We start from the raw sequence: 20,600 nt of genomic DNA, 5'->3' as shown, positions 1-20,600 counted from the left end.
AAAATAATGAATATAACGTATGAGTAAAAAATCCCTATAAACAATTTTTAAAAGCCAAATTTTTCCTTCCCTGTTTTCAGCAAAAGTTGGGTTCAAAATTAGAAATAACAACTCTTGGATTGGGTATAGCAAAACCACTCAAAAACAGTTTTTGAATGCCAAATTTTTCCTTCCCTATTTTCAGGAAGTAGAGCTCAACTTAAAAATAATGAATATAACATATGAGTATAAAATCCCTATAAACAATTTTTAAAAGCCAAATTTTTCCTTCCCTGTTTTCAGCAAAAGTTGGGTTCAAAATTAGAAATAACAACTCTAGCAAAATCACTCAAAAACAGCTTTTGAATGCCAAATTTTTCCTTCCCTATTTTCAGGAAGTAGAGCTCAACTTAAAAATAATGAATATAACGTATGAGTAAAAAATCCCTATAAACAATTTTTAAAAGCCAAATTTTTCCTTCCCTGTTTTCAGCAAAAGTTGGGTTCAAAATTAGAAATAACAACTCTTGGATTGGGTATAGCAAAACCACTCAAAAACAGTTTTTGAATGCCAAATTTTTCCTTCCCTATTTTCAGGAAGTAGAGCTCAACTTAAAAATAATGAATATAACATATGAGTATAAAATCCCTATAAACAATTTTTAAAAGCCAAATTTTTCCTTCCCTGTTTTCAGCAAAAGTTGGGTTCAAAATTAGAAATAACAACTCTAGCAAAATCACTCAAAAACAGCTTTTGAATGCCAAATTTTTCCTTCCCTATTTTCAGGAAGTAGAGCTCAACTTAAAAATAATGAATATAACGTATGAGTAAAAAATCCCTATAAACAATTTTTAAAAGCCAAATTTTTCCTTCCCTGTTTTCAGCAAAAGTTGGGTTCAAAATTAGAAATAACAACTCTTGGATTGGGTATAGCAAAACCACTCAAAAACAGTTTTTGAATGCCAAATTTTTCCTTCCCTATTTTCAGGAAGTAGAGCTCAACTTATAAATAATGAATATAACATATGAGTATAAAATCCCTATAAACAATTTTTAAAGCCAAATTTTCCTTCCCTGTTTTCAGCAAAAGTTGGGTTCAAAATTAGAAATAACAACTCTTGGATTGGGTATAGCAAAACCACTCAAAAACAGCTTTTGAATGCCAAATTTTTCCTTCCCTATTTTCAGGAAGTAGAGCTCAACTTAAAAATAATGAATATAACGTATGAGTAAAAAATCCCTATAAACAATTTTTAAAAGCCAAATTTTTCCTTCCCTGTTTTCAGCAAAAGTTGGGTTCAAAATTAGAAATAACAACTCTAGCAAAACCACTCAAAAACAGCTTTTGAATGCCAAATTTTTCCTTCCCTACTTTCAGGAAGTAGAGCTCAACTTAAAAATAATGAATATAACGTATGAGTATAAAATCCCTAAAAACAGTTTATAAAAGCCAATTTCTTCCTTCCCTGTTTTCAGTATAAGTAGACTTCAACTCCCGAAATAACAATTTTGGGTTGGGTATATCAGAATACCCAACCCAATCGGTACTTGTGTATTATAGCAACCATTGATGTTTTTGATCTGTGGTAAAACCGGTTTCTCTGTCTGCACTCGGAGATAATTAGCTTAGCCTGAGTGAGATAAACTACTACTTTAATTAAACATTTAATTACTACTTACTACTTTACTACTACTTTAATTAAACATTTACTACTTTAATTAAACATTTAATATATAGTTTAGTTAGGTTAGGTATTTAATATAATACGTTCTGAGCGGCCTGCTTTCCATAATTCTCTCTTGTAGTTTCCATACTTTTGGTTACTAAAGTATTATATTTTCAACATATTTTGGTATATTTCATAAGCTAATTAACTCCGAATACACACAAAGAAACAGGTTTTACAACACATCAAGAACAACTCTGCCAAACAAACACAAAGTAGAAACAATAGGGAAAATCTTTTCAAGACAGTAGAAATCAATTCAGTGGATATTTCGGCCCTATTTCAAAGGGCCGAAATATCCACTGAATTGATTTCCACTATCTTGAAAAGATTTTCCCTATTGTTTCTACTTTGATTCTTTGTTGTGGAAAGGCAGTGTGACCTTCGTCACTATTTTCGTCTAATAACAGTTCAATCGGGTTTAATTAAAAAAAGGAAATGACTAAACTTAAAGTACACTGCTCTGTGAAAAAACTCACAGTGTGGTCGCTATAATACACAAGTACCACAGAATCCCTCAAAAAGAGCTTTTAAAAGCAAAATTGTGTCCTCCCTGTATTCTGCCTGATTAGATAGCAAATTTAAAAATAAATTTTGGGGGCGATTGCAGCAGAATCACTAGAAAAACCGAACATCAACATGACATACTCTACGTACGGCTTATTTCAGATATTGCAAATTCCTCCTCCGGTTTCCTAGATGGCACCGAAACGAAAAAATAATTGCTCGATTTGGTTTAATTGATGTGCCTTCTCGGATTCGGTCTTGCAGTGATGATTTATGTAAAAAGACTATCAACTTTATTCACGTTATGACCCTCTGCAGCCTTTTTCCATATTGATACTGGTTATTTAGTCCATGTTGTCTTTTGTTAGTTTGAATTTTTTTCTGCGCTGTTTATCGTTTTTGTTTATTTATAATACTCCGTACTTTGTGTTTTTTTATACTTTTACGGGTAATAAAGTTCATTCATTCATTCCCTATTTTCATTATAACTTGATTTCACCTTTTAGAAATAACAATTTTTGGGGTTGGGTATAGCATAATCACTCGAAACAGCTTTTAAAAGCCAAATTTTGTCTTCCCTGTTCCCAGCATAAGCTGAGCTCAATCTAATAAATAGGCTAACACGTTTTGGGTTCGGTATAGCAAAATTTCTTAAAAGCAGCTTTTAAAGGTCTAACTCTAAAATCCCTGATTTCAGTCTTATTAGATTTCAACTTTAGAAATAACACGATTTGTACCGGGTTTAGCAGATTCACTAGAATAGGCTACAGCTTTTAAAAGACAGATTTGGCCTACCTTGCTTTCAGCCTAATTAGATTTATACGAAGACCCTGCTATACTCGTAATATCAGCGAAATTACATCATGAAACCCGAGATAAGGTAGATCTCTCGTGAACAGCAAAAACAATCAAGAAAATATTGAAAACTTGCATCAATTAAGACCCTTGAATAGTTTGGTTATTCGAGGTGGTCGTGACATGGTAAGTCGTAAAAGTCGTAGGTCGCAAAATAAAAGAGTTGAAAGCGAAAAACATATACATATTTTACACCTTATTAGAACCAGTATTAAGACAACTGATCATCAATTATGTATGGGCACCGTGCCTGTAAAGAGCAAATTAATGAAGAATCACACCAAGGGGGAAATCCCTTTCTAGAAGGGTCAAACTGCTTCCAGGGAGGTAAATGCCCCCCCCCTCCCGTAACAATGCAGATACAGCCGTCTATAGACAAAATGGCGATAAATGGTAATAATTAGATTCCTTGAAAATTATTTGATAAACGAAAATAAAATCCTTGTGAAGAATCAACCGCTTTTGGATTCAAAGTACCAGACTTCCTCCACAGGGAAATTAAAATTATATATACATTTAGTACATTGACAAGAAGCTGAAATAATTTATTTTTAGCAAATTACAACAATAATCATAGCCATTCATGACAGAGAAAAATCGACAAATCAACAAGACTAATAGTATAATTATCCACGCAACCAGCATTCACAACCACAACTTTAGTATGTCGAATATTTGCGTTGATGTCATCTTTAAAAACTCAAATATACAAAAGAAGCAAAGGTTGGACAGAAAAAAAAGCCGAAATTACAAGAACAAAACTCTTTAATTTATTCATAGCCTCGGAAATCGGTATGATTATTTCTAATTGCAAATGCGGATCTACTAATTCTATATTTCAAATAATATCCCCTATAAAATATTGCATATTTGGAAAATACCACAAGGACAATTAGGTTTCATTGGTATGATTGTTAACTAGGCAACATAAACTCAACCATTCAATGGTTAAAATTATAGGTCTCTCCTTGTCTGGCAAGTACACAAGGGGGACCTCCGGATCCACCCCCAATCTCACGATTTTTTTATTTTCCCATGATTTTCTGATACTTCCCACATAACAAGGGATTTGAAGGATTTGGGACCCCTCTGAAACAAATTCCTGCGTACTTGCCTGCTCCTTGTAGATCCCAGATATGAATCTTTTTACGGGGGACACTATTAAAATTTTGAGCGTAAAAACTCTTTTTGGAGCAACTCCTTTGTAGGTGAACTCCCGACAGCTCCCTATGATTTGGCTTGGAACATCTATAATTATGTTGCTGTAGAAACTGGAGAAAAATAACAATAATAATAATAATTAGACACCTATAAATTATTTTTCATGGGGGGGGGGCTGAAAAGGCACTGCTAGTACGCAAACTGCGGGAAAATGTAATAAACCATAGGAAAAAAAAGTACCTGTATGATATATCCACCAAAGCAAGTACCCATCTTAAGAAAACAATTCTTACTTCATAATATGCAGAATAATTATAGTTAACACATTTTGCAGCCACCTCCCCTATACTTTACCACCATCCCCCTGATGTACCCCCAGAGTTTCATTTGATTTGAGATGTATAGTTCTAGCTCCCTTCTAAAGGTCAAACATGATTGAGAGCAACTAGCCCCCCTCCCTGACATCCTCTTTTCCCAAAACACATTCAACTGACATTGTGAGACAATCATTTTGTTACCTATACTCCAAAATCATATAACAATGTGTTTAGGGTGAATACAATCCTACAGAGCCTTTATGCCTAGGGCATATAAGGTTTTCAAGGAATGGGTAGTTCTATAAACTTTGGATCGGATGCAGCTCATTTGATTAGAAGTCGAAAATTTAAGGGGATGATCATGTCAACAAAAGGCAAGATGTGCATACTACTGAGCTCCATTTACTATTACTACTACTCTTACTTCTATTGCAACTACTTATAGGGCTAAGAGCATTGAGATGAAAATTTCAAGAAGTATATAAACATACAGATTAAAGTAATCTATGAAGTAAATTATGAAGTAAGAATATATTCTTAACACGGGTACTTTGTGTTGTCGATATAGGCTATTATGCAAGTACCGGAAAAAATCCTTTAGGATGGGAACGCATTTCCTTTTGTCTGTTAGTACCAATTTTTTCCATCGCTAAAAATGTTTGTGAGGGGATCAAAACCGCAAAATTACTGCCATAACTTTCGCAAAGCTGTTGATACTGTGCAAAAAGATCTCAAGAAATGGCGAAATTTCTGAGCAAGTCTTCAATTTTCCCAAAGAAGTTTAATACTGAGCTTCTTTAAAGTCATGACGTTCAGATAGATGAAAATCAAACAGTTCGTGGTAACAAACTGTAGTAAGGAGCAACCCGGCTCAATAGTAACCGAACTCTAAAAAACGGAATTTTTATATCAATAGTTACATCAAAAGAATCAAATTTCTATGCTGATTTTAAATACTGAGAAAATTTGGCTTATTTTAGAAAATAGGGGAAACACCCCCTAGAGTCATTGGATCTTAACAAAAATCAAACCATCAAATTCTTAAAACGAACAGAAATTATTCCGTATATGCCCCACCGCAATCCCTCGCTCTCTACGCTAAAGTTTTTTTTATAGTTTTAAAAAGTAGAGTTGTGACAAAGACTCGAACTTTAGCGTAAAGAGCGAGGCATTGCGGAGGGGACAACCCATTCCATATACGGAATAATTTCTGTTTGTTTTAAGTTTTAATGTCGCTCCTTACTGGCAGTTAAAACACTTGTTTTTTTTTAAATAATCATCTAAAGAAGGAACATTGCCTGCAATAAATTGGTTAAAGTCAGAGGTACCAAATATCACTATTGGCCTAGCGTCACCGATTGATGTCTCTTTTTTGTACATAACAGACTTATAGCTATTTTTTCCATTCAACCTCATAATTTATAAGTTTGGATTTTGGATGGACAAGTACCATCAACATAAAAACTAATGTTCAACCTCTGGGACGGGTAAGTTATAAACCTGCATCTTAGAGCACAAGCAGGCTAAGTGTGTGTTCTGTAAATAAGACAGTATATATTGCCCGTTCAATTTATTACAAGACAAATACAGACAGAATACGATAGCACAAACTTACCATAGATGCGGCTGAAAGGCTTGCGGCAGCAGCAGCAGACACTCCCATCCCCATTCCATTCGTATAAGCTGCCGCATAGGCGGGTGACATAAAATATCCAAACGAGGAAGCATGGGATAGTGGCTCTAATCCTCGTCCTAGAAAATAACAGTATCAACATTGAGAGGGAACTGGAATAACCAAGAGGCAGATAAAAGCATAAAACAAACTTCAAAACATTATTTTCTCTGCCTATCTCCCTCACTTCGTCTTTATTTTTGAATCGGTTTTTCATCACTGACATATTTAGAAAAAGAAACTGAAAATACCACCAAAGTCATAATAAAACATCTTTAAACCTTTGCGAATCGTAATGTAGCCTCAGGATCACCCGTGACCCAGTGTAATAGCAATCATATTATTCATGCACGTTTTTTTCAAAAAAAAAATGTATACTCCTGTCATCACTATTATTTGTATCATTCGTGACCTCCCTTTTATCATTTTTTTTTATTCATTTAACACAAACGCACAAAACAAATTACAGGCAGGTATTAAATGTTCACCATAGGGTGGGAGGTTAGAAGGTCCTAAACAGGAATTTCAGAGAATATCCCTCAAGGCCGTAACTTTCCCAGGATCAACACTAAAACTAGAACAGCTTAAACACGGGTAAATAATAAAATATTTACAAAACTAGGGAAAAAACACAGATTTTTTTAGAGCAAACTAGAAGTCACCCTCGGTAAGTACCTTTCTCTCTACTTTGCCCCCTGTTGTATGTATGAGGCACGTACTCAAGAAGGCATTGTGACACACCAAAAATGTGCAAAATATTTTCCACAACTTTCTTGTGTTTTTATCTATTATTTAAATATAGCCCTCTCCCACGAAAAAAATCTTGCATCAATGACTGAACAAAGGTACAAGATTCCAAAAGAGAGGTTATGTTTCGCACATTTCGCAGTATTCCAATTGTATATTCAGTAGGCAAGAGATTTTTAATTGAGAGGATTAAGCCTAAGGAGGATTTTTGTATGATGAATATAGTTCGAAAATCTTTTTAAGAGAGATTGATTATATTTGTAAAATAATTTAGAGGAGAAAAGGAATTTGAAAGGAATTCTCCTTTCAATTGTCAACTCAACCGTTTATTTATTTAAATATAATTTCGGCAAAACATTCAATCTTAATAATCGTTTTGTTTTTTAAAAAGACTTTAGGAATTTGCTTTACGTTTCAGTCTTTTCAGTTTTCAGTCGAATTGTCAATGATAATTGAGTAGTTTGATAAATTTTTGATATTAATTTATGGTTTATTATTAAATTTAGTACAACCTTGTTGTTAAAGAAAAAACAGTTTCGGCCACATTGTTTTGGTTAACGGCAGATTTTTTTTCCGGAAAATTGGCAACCTGGGATATTCTGGCCAAAAAAACGATCTAGATAGGTCAGAAGTTTGAGAAAATTCGTTAAGAGCCACAAAATTCGTTGTCAATTGTCATATACATGACTTTAACCATAAAAAGGGCAAAAAATAGCAATAAAAAATGCATTTCTGTTCGGTTAACGGCAACGGCTTATCAACCACTGCTAAAAGTCTTTCGTTGTTTATTTGGTATGAGTTATGAAACCTTTGACAACAGTTAGACCATTTGTGAATTATATTTGTCATCTCTGTTAGTTCTGTGTGCGGATTTATGTGCTGGGCAGTGTTCTGTGCGCGGAACTAAAACATTAATAAAGGCACCAAATAATAATCTGTGTGAACGAATAGGTCTAATCCAGGACCGACCTGATATAAAAAAGTAAAAGTAAAAGAAAGAATGCATATTGACATAAAGGATTTATTGTTTGATCATTTTTTTTTCTTAGTCATTCCACTTACTTCAAGCCTCTTGGGGCCATCTTATACAACTCAAGTCTTACTTTTCATTCAAATCTGTATTTTTTCAATAGTATTAGAATACCAAAAACGTCAAAATAGAATTTTTTTTTCCTTCCGGGATCCATCCAAGGTCTATTCATACCTGAAAACTGCGATTTTCTAAGATTATCATTTCGGTTCTTTCAAAAAGATGGCAGTACAATATTTTCGTGAATGCTGTCAAATTGAACAGTTAATTTTGTGTGAAATTTTGTGTTTAATATATCTTATCTATGGAGTTGAAGAAAATTCCCCGTTACTAAACGACCAACTATCTGCAAGGACTCCATTAACTTATTTTTTCTCTAAAATCACATTTGTAATAAATAATTTCTTAGACAACATTTTTTCCACTTACAAATTAAAGAGAGAAAAAACTGGTATAATTTAAATAAAACAGTCGAACGAAAACAAAAGTAAAAACAGCAATAAAACTTTTACTAATAAAAATCCGAATATTTCGACTCCACTTCCAGGAACCTTTATCAACGGGAAAAACAGATCGAAGAAAAAAATTTAAATCAGAAAAAAGTTAAATCATCTTAATAAAAAGATAAAAACAACACAAGAGAAAAAACAAATAAATAAAATTCACATCTTAATAACTTCCAAAATTGTGAATGTCTGAATAATCACAGAAAAGACAAGCGACTATTTCTAATAAAAAATAATTTGTCAATACCATTGTGACATCTGAACTTTCAAAAATCAACATTTAGTCTAACATTAGGGAATGCTACTAATTAGGGACACACAACCCCTTTGTGAAAGAACCACTCATTATATCGTGTAAATCAAAGACAGGGAAGCTAGATGAACCCTTTTAAACTTGGGAAAGAGAGGTCACTGATGAAAAACAAGAGACTTTAGGCCCGTTAGCATCTTAATCAATGCCACATTTTCTTCGCCAGAAATATCTTAAGCGCTTTAACTTAAGAAAATAAAGTACTACAAAAATTTTCTGTTGAAAAAAGACAAGTAAAAAACATATTGATCCCATCTTTATTATATCTTCACAAAGAGATTTTAGACGATTTCGTCCTGATGAAGGATCCGTGTATCCCCACACTCACGAACTCGAAAAAAACTAAGTCAAAATTTTACTTATAGGGACACAGAAAACGTTCGTATTATTGATAATTAATATTTTCCCTCTCCCTCTCCGAAATATTTGACCGACTAGTAAAAACGTAACAAAATTGCATATGAAATTTTTTTCGATTTTTCCTACCCCCTCCCGAACGAAATCCTAGATACGCCCTTGTCCGTATAGATAAGACCGATTGAGAAATTCGTAAATTGCCTTTTAAATCATCAAAATGTATGCTTGAAATACTTTGTAGTATCACAATTTTGAGGGATTGAGCCCCCGCTAAACCATTGGTGCCCTGGCCTTTAACTATTCAATTTTCATTAAAAAAAAAGAAGGCTATACAATTAGAAGCTATCGAGGCTTGAATAGTTTTCCGATAGCAGTAGGCGTACCTACCTTGCGTGATTTTAAGCTCTTAAAACATTTCATAAAAGAATTTCCATTAATACATCCCATTTGAATTTATCGCTGATTTTGGACAGACTGATTTGCATAGAACTCAAGGATACAAAACTTAATGAACACTCCTACTCCAAACCCTGCAATTACTAACCATAGACAGATAACAATTACAGTAGCTAATAGAAATATTCACATAGGAAACGCTTTATTAAAACTCAGCAAGTAGGTTTATTTTGGTTCTTAAGTCTTTTTTAGCAAGTAGTAAAACTTAGCAGAAACCAATATAGATAAAGGTTGAACCTCTCCAGACCTATGAGTATTTTTATACTTTCAGAAACTTCCTGTGATCTAGAAATGTCCATTGCCAAATTTATGCATCCACTGCACCAGACGGGGCTATCTGGTAGTTAGGAATTCCTCTGCCCCCGGTAGTATTTTAAGGCCGGTAATATTAATGAAAACATTTCAATGCTTTAAAATCTGTCTACACTAGGCTAAAAAATATCTTGGAATTATCTTGCTGGAAGGGGAGGGGGTACTTCAGTAATTTTTACGGAGAACCACTTGCGTGCAGGGATGAAATAAACCCTGACTTTTTTCTTGTTAGTGTTCAAAAGTTGTTTTTTTTTATAACCCTGATGAAACTGATCCCCAGCCTTTGGCCTATTACCTTTAAGTGCTGTTATTTAATGTTATCTAAATGCTGTTATTTACAAATCATGCTTCTATATTAATTTCTAGTTGGTTTCTGTATCCTCCGGTAATAATCTCTACGGACACTGATTGTTATTAAATAATACTGGACTACAGGATTAAATTAAAAAGCAAATTTATTCAAAATTTCATATTAAAACAAGAGCTAAGAGCTCATATGGCACTTGTGACGAGGCCGGAAAAGAGCTCATATGGCAAGAGCTCTAACAAAATTCTAAGAATCAATAGATTGATTTAAAAGGGAAATCAGAGGTTTAAATAAAATAAGAGCTCTGAGACACAAGGTCCTTCAAAATATTGAAATTCATTATGATCCCATCACCCACTCGTAAGCTAAAAATACCTCATTTTTTTACTAATATTTCCTCTCCCTTCAGCCCCCCAGATGGTTAAATCGGGAAAACGATTGTTATCAAGTCAATTTGTGCAGGTCCTACCAATTTTCATCGTTTTCAAAGATTTTATGTTTCCCCTCCAACTCCCCCCTATGTCACCGGATCTGGTCGGAATTTAAAATAAGAGCTCTGAGACAAAATATCGTTCTAAATATTAAATTTCGTTAAGATTCGGTCACCCGTTCGTAAGTTAGAAATAACTGATTTTTTCTAATTTTTCCGAATTAACCGTCCCCTCACTCCCCCCAGATGGTCACATCACGGAAACGACTGTTTATAATTTAATCTGGTCAGGTCCCTTCTACACCTGCCAAATTTCATCGTCCTAGCTTATCTGGAAGTGCCTAAACTAGCAAAACCGGGACCGACAGAATTTGCGATCACTTGGTTAACACCAAGTGCCATAAAAAAAGGAAAAAACAACAAGAACACTAGCAGATACACAAACAGTAATAAACTGTTACCCTGAGCGAATATATAAAAATGTAATAAGCTTTTTGAAGTCCTTTATCTTAAAAACCGTGAACCTTTAGTTGATCTGCCGATGCAAGATTACACTCGACCAGATATTTTCTGGTCGATACTCGATACTATATACGATACTATATACTCGATACAGATATTTTCACGCTGATCTACTTGAAGCTGAATAACTTCTCCATATTCAGGATGTTCAATCACAGTTCTGTTGCATCGAAATTCCTTTTTACAAGCTTTCACAATTTCCTTTAAATCGTAATCCGATGAGAGCCCCTGTACGGAAGTTAATGTTTTTCTAACATTTCTCTGCTGAATTCTTATGTGGATTAATCGATCTTGGATTTGGCCATCATTAGCATCTTCAAAGGGGTCGTGAGCATTGAGATTCTGAAGGGTCGTCGTCTGCGTTTCAGCCTCTTTCCTTTTCTGCTTCCTTTTCGGTTTTTGAATTGATGCTTCTAGTGCATGAACAGATATTTCACGGATTGGACTGGGCTCACCGACTGCAGTAGGGACATCAACAATATCGACTGGGATCACCGGTTTAGACAGAATTTCTCGAGTTTAATACTGGGCTAAAGGATACTTAAGCTTCTTCCTTTTCAGCAACAGGAAATGTAGTATTTTCGATGGGAAATGAACTGAGCTCTTCCATATCAATAGCATACAGTAATAGACAGTAGTAACACTTGTAGACAGGCACCGAATATAATTGTCTCCAATTTCTAAGGGTGTACCAAATTGCAATTCCAGCACATGCGACCGAAGCAGCAATGGCTAATCGAGATATAATCATTTTCTTTGAGTACTTTTTTTTAACTAGGGGATTGCAAAGGGAATATTCAACGCATTCAATATGAATATGCGTGTTCCCCTTCAAAACACATTTTTAATGCGTTAAAAAATGCAACCCCCTCCCCTCAATAAAAATCCTTTTGAAACCCCCCCCCCAGAAAAAAATTCCTGAATACGTGAGGCGGGAGGAGATTATATACAGCTGTGCTCATACGTGTTGGCGCTGAGTTGGCTGAGTTGGCGCTGAGTTAGTGTTGGTAACAGTGGTTGGGTCGGTGGAGTTTTAGTCCTTAGTAAAGGTATCTACTATGTTATCCATTGTATAAATAGTTGATATTACTAACTACCCGTTCAATACATTCAAAAACTAATTCCCCTTTACAACTTATGATTAAAGCCTTAGGAACCAAAAGATTTCATACAGAAAAGGTTAATTTGCCGGCACATAAAGGAATACCAACAAACTTATCACTTTTGATAAAGCGTATGCCTATTATTAACCTGGCGACTAAACCCATATCATCAGGCGTCTACAGCCAATTAGTGGTATGCCTACCAAGAAATCTTAGTTATCAATCAAAACATACGCTCGGTGATTACCTTTGGCAAAAATGAGATTTACCAACCATAGAAGAAAAGAATTAAAACATTACAATAACAATTTGATAATTTGTAAAAAAAAGTTTATTCCGGTAAATTTGCGTATTAGCACATTCTCAACTTCAAACAATCCCAAAATGCTTACTAAGATGTTGGCTATGAAAACAAACAGTAATAAACAACAAGTTTACAGAGGTTATGAGGCTACGACCCCCCCCCCCGAAAGATATTAATATTTTTGGATGACTTCTCTCGAGACAGTCCCCCTGCCGGAGATGTTATGTGAATAGTTTTAAATATATATATATATAGTTAAAGAATAACAAAACTTGAACTTGACTCTTTCATTTTTCATTTCAAATTTGGCTTTGTGACCCAGCTCACAAGACTTCACTCCAAACTGTTCGAACCCCCACCCTCTCCCTGACCAATGAAAAATCTGTCAAAACATGCGCTTTTGGGCGTCAAAACTCATCTAATTACCACACGATACGCAATTTGTAGTTAATAACATAATTAGACAAGTCATGAAACGCGGATTTTTAGGAGATCTAGGCCCAAAGCCCCTCTATACGCCCTTGCTGTTTAGCAAAAAGAAAGGAAAAGTTTCCATCGTCTTCATGTTAAAGAACATTCCCAAAGCAACAAAAAAAGTCCCCCCCAGACTGACTTCCTCAAATGTTGGGGTACTTTTGTTCAGCTTATCAAATTGTTTTCCTTCTCCCCCCCCCCCCCGAAAAAACCTGAATAGCGTGCCTGGCCTAGAACTCGGTTCCTTATTGTTATGGCCTAGAACTACTTAACGTAAAAATCAAACGACTAAAATAAATTCTTGCATAGTTTTTCAAAGAACTTTATATTACGAATTTTTTCTTCTTCTTTTTTTTAATTCTACAACCTAACATAAGCTTTTATGCGGTGTGTAATTCTCTCTCGAAGACAACTAGAATTATTTCTAAGATACTTACCAAATAAGGGTGTAGATTCAGGACGAAGCGGTGCCTTTGGAGATCCGTAATTCGGCTCTGAAGACGATGATTTTCCCTGAAAAATTAAAACAAACATGACAAACGTTAAACAGATGAGGACTGATAAAAATTAAAAGTGACAACAATACACCATAAAGGATAGGGGCAACGCTTCAACCATAGGTACATGACTAATTTTTAGATGAGCTCTAAGCTAAAACATGTGTTAAGCAGGGATGGGATTTGCTGCCCACCCTAACTTGAATGAAAAATCATCATATACTGTTTTAACCAAAGGCAGTTCTGGCCTCTTTTGCACCCCGGACGAAATTTTTGACCCATACCGTCTCTCCTAAAAATTTTCAGGTCAAGTTTTAAAAAAAGGTTCATTTATTAACAAAATTTGAACACAAAATATAACAAAAATATTAAAATCAATTAGATTAATTCCATTTTTAAAATTATCTGCGCCCTCTATTCTATTTTAATAAAATGAATTTTCAAAGATTACAAAATGATTATTGCTATTAGATTATTTATTTAAAGTTTTGCACCCCCTAAAATTTCTGCGCTGGGGCAAGCACCCCTCCCTCGTTGCATTAACTAAAACGCAAAAAAGTAATGGATACAGCCTTACACATTATTGCCTCGCTATTAGAGGGGAAGGAGGTTTGGTTAAACTGAGTTGGTTTGAAGGACTAGTAAAATTTTCATCATTCCCGGCCTTTAAGAGTCTCATTAGGAACATCCATATAGCACAAAACAATATAAGGAACCATACTTGCGAACAAAATGCGTTTGCACTGGGATGAGTCTCTCTGCCAGTACCCGGGAAAAACCGGGAAGTACTTTTCACAAATATGAAGAGTACAGTTGAAAAAACATGTGAAGCAAAACAGTGCTTATAAGGGTTTATAAGTTTTGATCACATCCATTTCTATTTCACTCTATAATATTTTCAGTATGTTTCAATCTAGTAGTAAACATCGATGATGAAATTGACGGATTTGCTTCACTAACAATGTCTATTAGCAATCGTTAGTAAAATTTAATACAGAAGTAAATTCAATGCTACTTTTCTATTATTCCAGCTATTAGTAAGAAGTCAACTGAAACGAAAAGTTAATCTTAGTAGTTTCTGGTCAAACCTGGAATGCAACCACTTTTGGTTATTTTATTCCTCATTTTAAGCCAAGGTGGATTCAATTGAAAATACAAAAATACAAATAACGAAAGAGATCAGGAGCATGACAATTTTGTTTTTATTCTTAAAATTTATAAATAAATAAGTTTAAACTCATTGGTTATATTTCAAATAAGGCTTGTTTCTTTTTCATTCTTCTGCAGCACAGTATAAATATACAACTACTACTAACAACTCACCGCAGCACCCAATCTACTCAAAACCTCCCTCTTTACACCTTCCCAGGAAGTTCCCATTTCCTTTAAATCTTTCTTTATGACATCCTCCCACCCAAACGAGGAAAAATGAAACTAATATAAAATTATATATATATATATATATATATATATATATATATATATATATATATATATATATAGTGTCAATGAGTAAGTACAAATTCTATAGGTTGTGAGAGCCATTGTGGGAGAGCGTGAAAATTACTAAAACAGCCTCCAGCCATCAATCGTTATAGATGGTAGATAGAATGTAGTTATAGATAGATTTTCCATAAAAAATTATGTAATGGATATCGTTTCTAGTTTTGTGCCCCGAAAGTGTCAAGTTTTTTGCGATTGCTCATATCTCTTCCTTTACATTATCTATAATATGTTTATTGGCTATTTTTTTAAATCCTCCTTCCCCATTGAGTCTTTCTAGAATTAATTTCTGCGTGCTTGCCTAAATGAAATAAATGCTACGAAAACAAAAAGTTTTAGGCAAAACGAGAAAAGGATTTAAAAAAAAGCAGACAGTCCCAAAAAGAAAATACTAGTTCGAGCTTTAGCAAAAGGGTTGGTTGGTATTTGGGTATAGAATAGGTTCAAAATAAAAAGGTAATGCATATTATTCCCCAAATTATCCTGAGACCTTCTTGGTTAATCGTATGAAGTTCCTCTAGGTACAAAAACATTACTTAACAAGATTAATACTAGCTGTATACAGACACAGATGTAGATTTCAAAGCTAACAAAGCCATATGCAAAAAAAAAGAAACTAATAGGCCTATGACTGAAGAAGAAAAAACGTCCCATTTGTGGGCCTGGACTTACTAATAAAATCACTGTCGCCATGTATATAGGAGATGTTTATTTAGGAATCCCCAATAGCAGCTCTCCACTACCACAACTAACCCCCTCCCTTAAACTAAAAAATAATTATACCTAAAAAGAGATCAGAAAAGCCCTTGATCATTAACATTTTTCGACAGTTTTCTTGAAAATCTGATCAACTAACCAAATCCACAGTGCATGTTTTAATTAAAATACTAAATATAATTCAGGCTAGTGGACTGATAAGAATAAATTTAAATAATCATACAATTAATGAATCCGTTAATTATGCCCTTTTTGTCTCTATTTGTGATAATTTACATGTTTGCAAAAGTGACATATTGAACTATACAAACACCAAAATTAACTGAGATGAAGAAAAATTTGAATTTATAATCAATATGCAGCAATTTGACAGACTGATCATTACATTTACATGCTGTATGTAATTAGCAAGAGTACCTAAAATAAAATATTCTTTCTTCCATATATGTCAACACAGGTCATATGATAAAGGTAAATGATGCAAATAATTTGACAGAATAGTTCTGCTAGTATTAATTTGACCCCAAAGCCATAAATATTTATGTCCCTTTTTGAAAATCACGTGCCATGCATGGCGAAATTGTGCCACGGTGTTCCGAGATGCACATAAGCTGGCGAAGAATGGACAGCCCCTTGCCAAACATATGAACATCGTGTTTTACTACGGGAAATACAGGCTAATACTTGTTGAATACCTTAATAAGATCAAAGTTCGGGCAATTTTTCATCTGGTCTAGGCAATTATTAATGGGATAGGCTATGGATAGAAATACAATAAACGTTTCTTAAAGAATATGAAAAAGGTAAGAGAGGGTAGCATGATTGACTTCAAGAACCAACGACAAGATTCGAACACCGTATCTATACTAAGGGAGGCGGAATTCTAGAGAAATCCAGATATAAAACCCCACTTATTGGCAGTTTCTTAAATACCATCTCCTTTAAAAAACCTCTTAACACAAAGTATAAAACACAGATGTGCGCACCAGTATATTGTCAGAAAAGGAATAAATTCAAGAAAATATGGGGCAATAAAATCACAGTATCGTAAATCAAAGATTTCAAGTCATGTACGCAAAAAGCATACGTGTGACTAAAACAGATAACAAAACATGTGTACAGCATAGCCTATGAAAAATCGTTAAATTCGGATTTAAATGTACATAACCCACTGAGTATTTAATATTTTACAATTTATGATATTTCATGTTCGGCGAAACTGCGAAGAACGAAGTGAATAAGTATGAATTCGGTTATAATTCTGTGTTATAGCATAAAATATTCATCCAACGGGCTTCTGTCTGTCGTTTAGTGAATTAATAATCGCTAATATAATGAATGTTAATGGTGTTAAGAACAAAATCGCAACTCCCAGTCGCAAGTAGAGGGGCTAGAGGGAGATTGGGCAACACCCCCACTGAATCATCCGAAGAGTCGCCAGGATTTATCGTCAACTATGTTATAACGATACTTAATGTTTACAAAGGGTAAATTTTAAGGCCTTGATATCAACCTTCCCGACGCATAGGACATACTTAGAACCAATGTGGATCCTTTTATTATCATCTATATATACTATGAGAATAGGATATTTTCTTTTGTTTTGTGTTTTAATGTTCTTTCCTCTTCCTAAATGGATTCATCCTCCTCTCCCGCTCAAAACAAGCATGCATTATGACCCTTCCATGCTACGGCCCTAATCTATCTATACATATAAAAAATAAGTTGATTGTTTGTGTGTTGACTGACGTCATGTTTGTGTGTCGACTGACGTCATATTTGTCGACTGACGTCATTATAAGGATTGAGCATTATTCCGTCATGAAGTTGTTTGTCGACTGAAGAAATTACAGACCGGGACACAGGGAATATAAATGACGACCGGGACACTCGAAGAGAAATTACAGACTGGGACACCGGGAATATAAATGACGATCGGGGCACATGGACACAACTACAACGGGGACGCCGGGGGGATATTTTTAAGACATTTTATCGTTGTAATTCGATTAGCCTTACACTTCAAATTTTATGACTATGTTTCTTCGACAAGATCAAAAGGAATTTGCCGTAAAATCCTTACATTATTTTTGTTTTCTATCACAGACAATAGGGGGCAATAGTGGATATTTGTCCCCTAGTAAAGCATCAACTCGGAGACTATTTAGATAATATATTTGCCACCTAATTCATGGAAGATATACCCATTGACGCTGTTTGGGGGGTTACTGACAACCCAGGCACTGAAAACTCTACCTACACCACACCGCTACAGACAAATATCCGCTTACCGCTATAGACAATATAATTACCGCTATAGACACACCGCTACCGCTACAATGTACAGACAAAAGTTACTATTTAAATATAATTATTTAAAATGGTTAAATTTCGCCTTAATAGCAATTGCTATTATGACTTTCACCAGACACATTTTTTGTAATAAACTCGCATCCTGACCTTTCAGACATCTTTTTGTCTAGATAACATGCTCTAATAATAAATTCGAAAGCTGATGAATGAAATGACGTGAATTTAATTCGTAGATTTACTTATTCCTAAGCCTACTGATACATCCTACAGGTCATGGAGCCTTTGTGGTATTTGTAGATAGTTGCATGATTATTGTACTGTTATTTGAAATATAAATTTACTATCTAAGCTGGAATAAGATTATAAATAATGGCCTAAGTGATTTAAAGACCTCGTGAATCTGAGGCATACACAAGGCATATCTACGCCCAGGGGCGCGAACAAAATTTGTGGCGCTGGTGGGGGGATGTGCACCCACAAAACTTGAAACCCCCAACTGGTATTTTCACCCATGTGGCTCTAACATTAGTGCAACTTTTAACCTTCAGGGTGTGGAACGTGTCCTGTACTAACTCCCCGGATCTATACTACGCCCTTAAGAAAAGAGAGGCAATAATACGATCTTCAAGGACGACTGGGACTTAAATAAAGTAAAAGAAGACAGTTATTAGGGTAAACGTATCACAGTTCATATTATTGACTTACCAATAAAGTGAACATACCACTCGTTGCCTTTTTTTGTTCTCTTTACGAATACAATAATCGCTTCTATAGCAAATTCAAGACTTTTTGACCTGACCTAAATATGAATAATGTTGCGCTGAGAAAACGTAGCATTATTTCCTCTAAAACGACCGACAACTCATACTTTAATTGAAAATTCGATCGAGAATTTTAATTGAAAATTCGTCATTTTTAAGAGCTCAGAAAGTGCTTAAATTTGAATTTGCGATAGAAGCGATTATTATATTCGTAAAGAGCATAAAAAAAGGCATTGAGTGATATGTGCACTTTATTAGTAAGTCAATAATATGAACTGTGATATATTTACCGTTATTAGGCCCAACTGTCTCCTATAAACCAACAGGGAAAACAGAGGAATTTCATCAGTGTATGAACCTCACTTAAGGCAAAGATAGTAACATTGTAGCTCTTGCAAAGTGGAAATGGAGCAGGCATATAAGCGGAGGGGGTCCAACTACTAAGCTGGGTTATTATAGGTTGTGATTGCCAGACCCGTAATGACTGCTACTGCTTCTTTCTTTTAGCTAATAGGCCTAGATGGCCTTTTAGATAAAATATTATATAGTCTAGACCAAGCATTTGAGGGAGGGGGAGGGGATTTGAAAATGTAGCAATCATTATTTTTAGTACAGTAGCCTATCCAAGATTTTTGTTCGGGAGAAGGGGGTTGGATTTTTGGATTTAACAAAAAACTTTAGAAAGTAGCCTATATCAAAAATGAGTTTATATGCATTTTGTTACGTTTTTAAGATTCATGGGGGAGGGGGTTCAAACCTCGTACCTCCTCCCTGGATACAGCATTAGTAAGGGAAGTTAAATGCTAAAGCCCAAATTTGATTTATGTGCTAGGCTACATTAAAATATTACCCAAACATAGAATAGGCTGTTGGCGTACATGCTACCGTCACAATCGCACAATATACCCCCTCCTTAATGCGTGGACATGGGCTAGGCCTACCCCGATATCTAGCCTAGATATTTGGGGTGGTGGGAGGTGTAGTTACGACGGTAGTGATTATTATATTTACAAAGGATGTTAGCCCATCGGCTAACATAAATAATAACTGAAACAAGGCTAGGTTTTGCAGACAGCATTGGAGTCGAAAATGCCCCTTTTCGGAACTAAGAATAGACCTAGGTTAGGGTAAACTAGGCTAATTTAGACCACAGATTTGCCTAGAACAAGAATTAAATCATAACCATTCATAAGAAAAACGACTCACCTCTCCTTCAGGCCCTTCACAAACAGTAATCAAACTACTCTTGTCCTCAGTCAACACCTCCGAGGAACTTAACCTTTCCTCATCTTTTTCTTCACCTTCCACTTTAAACACTTTTATTTCATCCGAACTACCCAGATCATCCCCAGAGGCGCTTGGAGCACCATTTATATGTGGCATGGTCATTATTCCAGCTCTTAATTCTCCATTTTATGCTTGAAAAATATAATACATGAAAACACTTGGTATATGGACACCTGTCGCCACTATTCAGAAGACTGTCAGGTGTGTGCGGTGGCGGAGAGCGCGTGTGGCGGCAGCTTTTGCTTATCGCGGCGACGCAATGCCGAAAGGAGCAGAGGCGGGAACTAATTGTAATGATAACGAATCAGCTTCTGGTAACGCCATTGCTGTTATAAGAGTACCTAGACTACATGAGTACCATCTATTATTCAAAAGTTAATTGAATAATAAGGCACATAATAGATTTCTTTTGTCGACAAATTAGGCTGAAACTACAAATAATGAA

General features: G+C 35.0%; 1 protein-coding gene across 1 annotated transcript in view; it reads right to left on the bottom strand.

Annotated features, from left to right (window-relative positions):
* Positions 1-20,357, bottom strand: part of LOC136031638 (protein pangolin, isoforms A/H/I/S-like) — a gene marked incomplete in the record, with an annotated part of 153,392 nt that extends 133,035 nt beyond the window's left edge. Inside the window, 3 exon segments of the mRNA XM_065711281.1 lie at positions 6,163-6,299; positions 13,515-13,590; positions 20,075-20,357. Of these exon segments, the coding sequence (XP_065567353.1) occupies positions 6,163-6,299; positions 13,515-13,590; positions 20,075-20,257 (396 nt within the window).
* Between the last annotated feature and the right edge of the window lie 243 nt (positions 20,358-20,600).

Source organism: Artemia franciscana, chromosome 10 (genome assembly GCF_032884065.1).
Source record: "Artemia franciscana chromosome 10, ASM3288406v1, whole genome shotgun sequence".
Taxonomy (NCBI): domain Eukaryota; kingdom Metazoa; phylum Arthropoda; class Branchiopoda; order Anostraca; family Artemiidae; genus Artemia; species Artemia franciscana.
This window is presented reverse-complemented; position numbering and strand designations above follow the sequence as displayed.